General features: G+C 43.8%; 1 protein-coding gene across 3 annotated transcripts; it reads left to right on the top strand.

The window, feature by feature from the left end:
* The first annotated feature begins 738 nt into the window (after positions 1-738).
* ids (iduronate 2-sulfatase) lies at positions 739-6,910 on the top strand. Of its 3 annotated transcripts, none has more exons than XM_080465457.1 (13): positions 739-949; positions 1,185-1,321; positions 1,412-1,589; positions 2,119-2,207; positions 2,759-2,959; positions 3,626-3,730; positions 3,884-4,010; positions 4,269-4,433; positions 4,495-4,601; positions 5,365-5,481; positions 5,559-5,669; positions 5,742-5,867; positions 6,441-6,908. In XM_080465457.1, the coding sequence occupies exons 1-13, from the start codon at positions 874-876 to the stop codon at positions 6,519-6,521; spliced, it is 1,620 nt and encodes a 539-aa protein (XP_080321583.1). In that variant the 5' UTR covers positions 739-873; the 3' UTR covers positions 6,522-6,908. The 3 variants fall into 3 exon arrangements, with proteins under 3 accessions (XP_080321583.1, XP_080321582.1, XP_080321581.1); XM_080465456.1 differs by having other exon boundaries at positions 3,626-3,796; positions 5,365-5,503; positions 5,587-5,669; XM_080465455.1 differs by having other exon boundaries at positions 740-949; positions 3,626-3,796; positions 6,441-6,910.
* Positions 6,911-8,957: the final 2,047 nt, after the last annotated feature.

The raw sequence follows: 8,957 nt of genomic DNA, 5'->3' as shown, positions 1-8,957 counted from the left end.
ACATTGATTTTATCATCGCTATATGTATTTTATTTTGTTAAGTTGTTTTGTTGTTAAGTTGTTGTAGTCAAAACTATTTGTAGTGTGAAAATCCAAGATAACATAAATTTGAGGAATATTCTTTTCTAAATTGATATTTTCTCCAATTGTAGTTTAATACAACTTAAAAAAATGTAGGCCTGCATATCCTTTAATGTCCGTTATATGTGCGTACAGACTGCAGAAGCTTTTACTTGCTCAGATTCTTCAATAAAACAGGATTTGATTTTAAACAAATTCTCAATAATATGACAATGATGACATTATGAATCATGTTCTATTTGACTTTTAATTCTTTTTTACTTTTATATTTATGTCTGAATTATTGCTTTTAAACTAATATAGGTTAAAAAGATTAATTTGAAAATAGTAATTTATGGCCATGAAATACTATTTTGTGGCAAAGAAATAGTCATTTGAGGCCTCAAAATATTGATTTGAGGCCCCGAAATAGTCATTTGTGGCCACAAGAAATAATTTGTGGTCAGAATATGAAAGTTATATTTCAGACGTCATGTCTGGGGCTCAAATTTCCTCAAAATTGTTTTCTTAGATTTGTTTTAATTGTTAAGATTAACGTATGCCCCATAATGTTTGAAAATTAATGTGGGCGGGGCTATGTAACATGATCGACAGGACTTTGAACCAATCAATTCGTGTTTTTTAAACTCAATGATCCCAATGAACCAATCAGAAAGCAGAATGTGAATGACGGATTAATCCGGAAGTCCTTAAAAGCCACTCGCACGCAAATTTGTTTGCAGTTTTTAGCGGAATGGCTCCACAAAGTTGAAATAAAGATTAACGAAATCTGGAAGGAGTAGAGTGGAGAAAATGTGTTTTCTGGTCCGTGTTTGTTTCCTCCTGTTTGTCGCGCTCACGCTCGCAGCCGGAGTCTCTGCTGGAAAAGGTGAGTAAAGCCAAAGTGAGTTAAAGGAAACTGTCATCTGATTAAATCTGATTCAATCAGGGAAACTGTCTAACTGAGTTTAGCTTTTTATGAGTGTTTCGTGTCTGTTTATTTAGCAGCTGATGCTTGAATTAGCTCCTAATTGAGTTTCCAGTCTGAATGAGGTCTTTTTTCTCTCTGCTGGGTCCGTTTGAGTTGAGTTGAAGCACATTGACTGAAATGTTTTCCCTTTCAGAGAGGAGGAACGTGCTCTTCATCATAGCAGATGACCTGCGTACATCTCTGGGCTGCTATGGGGACTCTGTGGTGAAATCCCCCAACATTGACCAGCTGGCCTCTAAGAGCCAGGTCTTCCTGAACGCCTACGCCCAGGTGGGTCAGCTGCAGGTTGGAGTCCCTGCTGCCTCAGGTGTGAGATCTCCGTCACTGACTCCCATCATGTGTGTCTTTCCTCCCTCCCAGCAGGCCGTGTGCGCGCCCAGCCGCACGTCCATGCTGACCAGCCGCAGACCGGACACCACCCGGCTGTACGACTTCTCCTCCTACTGGAGGGTCCACGCAGGCAACTACACCACGCTGCCACAGCACCTCAAGTCTCAGGGCTACGTCACCATGTCTGTGGGCAAAGTGTTTCACCAGGGTGAGAGCGCCGAGCCAGTGGATCGGGTTCAGAGAAGCTTTTCGTTCCATCTCAAACGCCTTTTTCCTCTCTGGTTCACCGAGTCTGACGCGTGTCGTTAAAGACACAAGATCAGGAATTCACCTGGAAACATCTGATCTTCTTTACGTACAGCAGGTCTGCTGGAGACATTCGATGAGGGGAAAGATTAATTGAAGAACTAAGACAAATATTTGGACATTAACTCGCCAAGAGCTGTTTGGTCCACAGCGTGAGAAATATCTGACAAGAATGCAATCTGTAGAAAGTTGGGTAAAATAAGCAGCATCGACAAAAGATTGTGGAAGAAATTCTCTTTACGGAAGAGCAAAAAAATATACAGAGAAAATGGACTGAAAAGAACAATGATCACTATATAATAAACGTGTCTAAAGCTTGTATAACATGAAGGAATATCCCAAGTACTTTAGTTTAAAGAGACAAGATCAGATTTAAACTTAGAAACTCGACAGCTGCACCGAAGGTGATTCGTGTCCTCTTTGGTTTTCAGGCATCGCGTCGAACTTCACTGACGACTTCCCCTACAGCTGGTCTGTCCCTGCGTACCACCCACCGTCCTACCACTACGAGAATCTGGAGGTATGGAGAATCGTTCCTCTGCGACATTTATGATGCCGCCTCTTCGTCTTTTAGGTGTTCCAGTGAGTTTAACAGGGTCCCAGTCACCAGCGGATCTCGGATGGTTTTTTTTTCTTCTAAAAGAACCCCGTCTTCTCTCCTCCTTCCCCCTCGGTCGTCTGTTAACCACACCTGCATGCTTCAAACCACAGACCGTCTTATTCTCATGAGGCTGCAAACAGGTTTTTTTAAAGAACATAATTATAAATAATTTATTCTAATAAATTATTAGTTTTTATTGACTTTATTTCCATCCAAATAAAGTGCAGAAGAAAAGTCCTTTTGAATTGTGAAGAGAATAAAAGTAACCAGTGGTGTTTTGACATCAAATACCAGTCATGGATGATGAGGTTGAGGTTTATCATGTGGAGGATGGACGTGAAGCTTCCCGAGCTCAGCAGCTGTGAACTCGCCCTGAACATCATGAGTAATAAACTTTCTGAAGCCAAACCGTCACTGCGGCCAGCCGAAGTTTGGATTCTTTGCATTGACTGTGACCGTGTTGCTTCCAGATGTGTCGAGGTAAAGACGGCGCGCTCCACAGAAACCTGCTGTGTGCGGTGAACGTCTCTGAGCAGCCGGGAGCCGTCCTGCCCGACATGGAGAGCGCGGCGCAGGCAGTCGGCCTCCTGAAGAGCCGCCGCGGGGCAGAGCAGCCCTTCTTCCTGGCTGTAGGCTTTCATAAACCTCACATCCCCTTCAGGATCCCACAGGTACGTCCTGACCCGCATCCTGATCCTCGCCGGAGGCGGGATGGAGGCTTCATGGCTCTCATGAGTGGAAAGAAGGATTTCAGTCATTTATTCACTGATTAAATTAAACAAGAACTCAGATTTGTCTCGGATTATAAATCTGCAAAAAAATGGACAAATATTTAAATCAAACATTTAAAAATAAATGAATAAAAACATACAACTGCGTTGAAAAAATAAACTGTTAAAATCTGGTAGGAAAACAGCTGAAAATTGTTTCCCTTCCTGCACTGTGATTGGAACTTCATAAATGCAACACCAGATAGTTTTTGTGTGTACATCGTAACTATATATGAAAGTTTATAAGCTGCTTTAGTCTCATTTTAAATGTCCAACATGTTTTGTGGCCCCAGGTAAATTAGATTCTAGTCATAAAAGTTGCACACCCCTGGATTAGATGATTTCACAAAGCTTGACCTTTAACCTCGTTATTCACCAAAAATGATCAATGTAGAAGAAAGAAGTTAACGCTCCTCAGAAGCGCCGAGGTAGTTAGTTGTAATTCATATGTTAAGTTAGTTTTTCCCTCACATCTCCCTGAGAAACCTCTTTATTTCTTCCTGTTGTCCCTGTGCCGGGGTTCGTCCGTCACACACACATGATCCCATCTCACCTTCGTTTCCTCAGGAGTACCTGAGCCTGTATCCTCTTGATAAAATGACTCTGGCCCCCGACCCCGATGTGCCCGAGCTCCTCCCCCCCGTGGCCTACAACCCCTGGATGGACCTGAAGGTGAGAGACGACGTCCGCCAGCTCAACACCAGCTTCCCGTATGGACCCATACCCAAAGACTTCCAGGTGGGAGCGTTTCCCAGGTCTCCCCGCTCCCTTCCACCTTCGTGGTTTGATTCCAGGCGAAGTCTAAACATTTGTCCCGTCTTCCAGCTGCTCATCCGTCAACACTACTACGCCGCCGTGTCGTACGTGGACGCTCAGGTGGGACGTCTGCTCACTGCGCTGGACGAGCTGGGACTGTCCAACGACACTATGGTGGTGCTCACCTCCGACCACGGTCAGTCAGTGTGTGTGTGATGGTCCATCAGGATTCTTTGGGGAATGAATCGTTTCAATGTGTTTGTTGTTCTGGTGTCTGACCACCAGGTGGCAGTGTGGTAACATCAAACTCTGCTGTCTTGTTGAAGCCGTTTCTTTTTTCTTTCCTCTAAACTTTGTGACTTGGAAGTTTTCTGTGAATGTCCTCCTCTGCCTGACTCCTCCTGAAATATTTCAATGATTTACTTTTTTTTTCTTCCCCCGTCTCATCTTGCAGGCTGGTCGCTGGGCGAACACGGCGAATGGGCTAAATATTCCAACTTCAACGTGGCCACTCAGGTTCCCCTCATGTTCTACGTTCCCGGTGTCACCTCTGATCGTCCCGCAGCGTCCACCTTCCCCTTCGTCGACGTCTTCAGCCAATCAGAGCGCAGCTTTAAGAGTGAGCCCCCTCCGTTCTCCACGTCTGAAGTGCAGGACGTTTAATAAATCTTGTCTCTCAGATGACAGAGTGGTGAAGAACATGGTGGAGCTGGTGGACGTCTTCCCCACCATCTCGTCCCTGGTTGGACTGAAAGCTCCCGGGCCCTGTCCGGAAGTCTCGTTAAAGGTAACGACCGAGAGACGCCATAACATAACTCTCTTCTGTTCCCAAACATTCCTTCAAGATAAATATAATAAAGCAAATAATGGAGTCATTTAGACATTTTAACCATAATAAACCCAATAATGTAGGAATTTTGGCTTTTTTCACTGTAATAAAACTAATGTAGTAACTTTGTCTTTCTTCAAATTAAAATCCAATGATGTAACGACTTACCAAGAGTATCATATGACATTTGAGCAATTATTCTAACATTAATTAGGATTATTAGAATGAGTTAACATTAATTAATTGTAAACGTTCAACACTTTCTCTCAAAGATGGTTGTTAATAACTGTTATTATTCTATTATCACAATGTTATGATTACATTTGAAGGGAATGTTATTGGCTATTATTTCATGGGCTGAGGCATTATAAAGTGCAGTTTTAGTCTCGTTCAGTGTGGAACATTCAAGTGTGACTGTATCTGTCCAGTGGAAATGTTCTGGGTTTCAATGCTCCTCCGTTTCCTTTTTTTTGCTGGTTTATCTTTCCACCGCGCTCTCTTCTTGAGCAAAGCACGTTTTACATTTTACAGACTTAAAAGCCCAAACATTGTCAAATATTTACAGTGAAGTGCAGGAGACGCAGGCTCGCCGTCGTGTTTATTTAATTCTGCAAACTTCCAAACAAGCTTTGTTTCTCATCGAGCCCGATTCAACTGGTTTCTATTAAAGTGGCAATGTGTGAATTCTGAAGGGCCTTTGTCCTCGCCGCTCCCCTCGCAGGTGGAGCTGTGCACCGAGGGCAGCAACCGGGCCTCCACCTTCCGGCGCAGAGAGAAACGGCCCAACAAGGAGCACATCGCCTTCAGCCAGTACCCCCGACCGGCCGACACTCCTCAGGTCGGGCGTCAGGACGGCAAAGGTGAAACCCTAAAACACCCCCCACCCTCTAAAGACGTTTGACTCTCCTCTTTTAGCTGAATTCTGACCTCCCGCTCCTGAAAGACATCAAGGTCATGGGCTACTCGATGCGTACCTGGGACTACAGATACACTCTGTGGGTGGGCTTCAACCCCGCCACCTTCCAGGTAGCTGCAGGCACGCTCTCCGTGTGGGGAAACCTTCCCGCGGCGTCTGACGCCTCTTGTGTCTCCGTCCAGGCCAACATGACGGACGTCCACGGCGGAGAGCTGTACATGCTGGCAGACGACCCCGGAGAGGATTTCAACATCTACAGCATCTTGGAGCACGTTCCCATCGTGACGAAGGTGGACGCTCTTCCTCAGGTCAGTTCATGGGGGGATGTTGAACCGAGGACTCCGTTTACACAACGTTTCAAGTGGCAACGCATCGTTTGTGGTTTTCCCTTTTGTAAAAGCTTTGCGTTTACACAGCAACATTTTGAAAACTGTCCGTTTCCATGGAAATGGCAGAAATGCTGTAGTTTTCATTTTGGGGCCACTAGTGGGTGGTGTTGGTTGTTTTTGTAATGCAACTTCACACATCAGTGCAGAGCTCAACACGCTATCATCATTAACAATAGAACACAGACATTCATATGGACAGATCATGAAGTTGGTGGTTTTATAGTTGACAGTCACTGTAACAATCCAAGTACCAGGAGCATATCGACTGCGAGTCATGAGACGCCCACGTTTCCACGGAACGTTTTCAAAATGTTCCATCTTGGGAGCCATTTTCAAAAAAAATGCAATAAAAGTTTTGGGTTTCCACAATAAAACGTGTAAACGAGACCCGAGTTTGTGCGTAATGAGATCTCCAGTCCTCCTCCCTCAGGGCCTCTCCGTGTCTTTTTAAAGCTGCTCTCGCTTGTTTTCTTTCCTTCATGGTTTGTCCAGACTGTGAGCGTGCAGGAGAGGATGAAGCTGCAGCTCCTCTACCTCACAGCAGGGATGAAGGTGAGCGGAGGGAAGGCGTGACCACGTGAAGAAAACACGCTTCTTCTTTAAAAAAAAAAAAAGAAAGATGAAAAGCGGTACGGGATGTTTTTCTTTCCACGATGCTGGAAGACGAATCGTTGGGACAAATGTTCCCTGGACTCTTGTGAACAGTTTGGAAGTGTTTGATAGGAAAGCAGAAGATGTTCTGTCACGTCAGTTCACGAGGGACAAACTGGGAAAAGCTGCTGCCGCACACAGACTGATGGCTTCATACAGTGGGAACCGTTTCTGCTGAGAACATCTAATATATTTAATTTGAATTGACGCTGAGAGGCTTTTGACGTGTCGACTTAATGTGCGAAGCGTTGCACTTTGTATTGCTGCTGCAGGTAAACATGTTGTCAATAAAAGGACTTTGGTAAAGGGACGAGACGTTTTCTTTCTTTGGTTTCTCTCCACCTGGACGTCCTCCAGCCTTCCACTGGCTGAACCTCGGCAGAGTTCACCAGATCACTCTGCACAGCTCGTGCACCCGGGCCACACAAAGGGTTAAAAGCAAATTGTAATTGCATTTTGGAATATAGTATGAATTCATTCGTGCGCCTATTGAGCTCTTTACCATTTTCAATTTCCAGCCGATCAAGCAGAACCGTTTGTAGAAGTCCGCCTGCTTCAAATGGGGAGTCGGAAATGTGTCACACGGTAGGCTGAACTTCAAATCCTTATCTTCTTCATCTTCCTCATGGCTCCTGAGCCACATTTAGTCCAAACAGGACAAAGCGACAATAAGCTTCCATGGAGACTCAATGTCATGTGGAGGAAAATTCTCAAAGCAAGTGTTTGTTTTTATTAATTCAATCACTTGTCTGAACAGTCTGTAACCTTTACATAGAAAAGATTTGCCTTTGTCATTTTCCACCTAATTTCATCTGGAGCCACAAAACATCTGTAACCTTTAAAAAAAGGAAAAGATGGGTTATAGTCAGTTTTTCTATATTGTACATCGGTATGTGGTGTTTCTCTACTTAAATATTTTATTCTAGTTGTCTGTTGGTCTTCAGTTTAAAAATTTTTTTTACCTGCTTTTAGCCAATTTAGCATTTACATCCTTTTAACTATTTCAGTATTCAGCTGTTTTAATATATATATAGTATATTGTTGATTGTGACTGAAGACTACAAATGGCTCTTGAGGGTTACATTATGCAAAATTCACTTTCTAAGTGAAGAAAAGCCGTCACCTCCCTCACTTGCTCTACTTTGTACCGCATGTGTGCTCATACAGGCAATTCAGAGATTTTCCCTTTATGACATAATGTAGGGAAATAACTCCTCCTGATTGTGGACACTCACTTTGAACCTCCCACAGGTAGATAAGAATTTATAAAGATTACTGATACACTCAATAAATTTAATAAAATACGAAAACCCTTTTTTTTAGCTGCTTGGTAGTAACTAACATCTCATACCACCAAACTAACAGATTCAGACACATATTTTCAACTCCCCGTCTTCAGGAGCCTCTTCAGGGTCAGATTCTGCTTCAAACTGATTTGGTTGAACGACAGTGTTTAAACGAGTCATAGTGATAAATCCACCGTAAACAATAATGCACTGTACCAGGGTTTGGGATCAACTGGTTTCCCTGCTAAATGGTGACTTGACTTCCTTTAGCGTCCATCCTTGCTGCTAGGAACAGCATTTTATCAAAATAAGACTCACTAAAGGTACGACACTTGGAAACTTCATTGTAAATGTTTTTAAACGCCGTTCGTCAGGACAGCTACAGATTTCTGTCTGGTTTTTAACATCAGTTATTAATGGCAACAAGGGACGCTAAAGGGTCACCAGTTGACAAGGAAACCACTTAATGTGAAACACTGGATAGCTCTTCTCTCTGGAATGGGCCTGGAGTAGGCGTGGACCGAGACAGACACAGAAACAGCCTGTTCTCAGTAGAGCTCACAAGAGGGACTTTTAGACTGACTGAAATTCAGGACCAAGGCTGAATTTGCGGAAATAAACTTTGAATATAACGTTGTTAGGCCTCTGACACCCATGTGAAATTGTTGAAAAACTCTATAACAGTGGTCTCCAACCTCGGTCCTCGACGGCCGGTGTCCTGCATGTTTTAGCTCTCCCTGTTTCAGCTTACCTGAATCTAATGATGATGTCATCACCAAGGTTGTGAAAAAGCTCAATAACAAGCCCCTCATTGCAATCAGGTGTGTTGAAACTGGGAGGAGCTTAACCCAGCAGGACAGGGGCTCTCGAGGACCGAGGTTGGAGACCTCTGCTCTAGAAGATGGAACCTTTAATAACACAATAAAGTTTACAGTCTATGTGGTTTTTTCACCCATAAATCAAAGACTTGTTGTGGGACTCATGATGGACGAGCGACCTCAGCCTTCCACTCTAATGCCAAATGGGAACAGCTCCAAATCTGCATGGTCCTAAATTGGATGAAGCCACTATA

The sequence above is a fragment of the Lipophrys pholis genome, assembly GCF_963383615.2.
Source record: "Lipophrys pholis genome assembly, chromosome: 6".
In the NCBI taxonomy this organism is placed as follows: domain Eukaryota; kingdom Metazoa; phylum Chordata; class Actinopteri; order Blenniiformes; family Blenniidae; genus Lipophrys; species Lipophrys pholis.
The sequence above is the reverse complement of the archived record's forward strand: the minus strand, read 5'-3'. Positions and strand labels throughout refer to the sequence as shown.

What these genes read in the sequence shown, in the direction of transcription:
- ids (XM_080465455.1), top strand. Translation starts at nt 874, where the DNA reads ATGTGTTTTCTGGTCCGTGTTTGTTTCCTCCTGTTTGTCGCGCTCACG. An exon ending in TCCTGAACGCCTACGCCCAG is followed by an intron (nt 1,322 to 1,411) that starts GTGGGTCAGCTG and finishes CCTCCCTCCCAG; the next exon opens with CAGGCCGTGTGCGCGCCCAG. An exon ending in ACCACTACGAGAATCTGGAG is followed by an intron (nt 2,208 to 2,758) that starts GTATGGAGAATC and finishes TGTTGCTTCCAG; the next exon opens with ATGTGTCGAGGTAAAGACGG.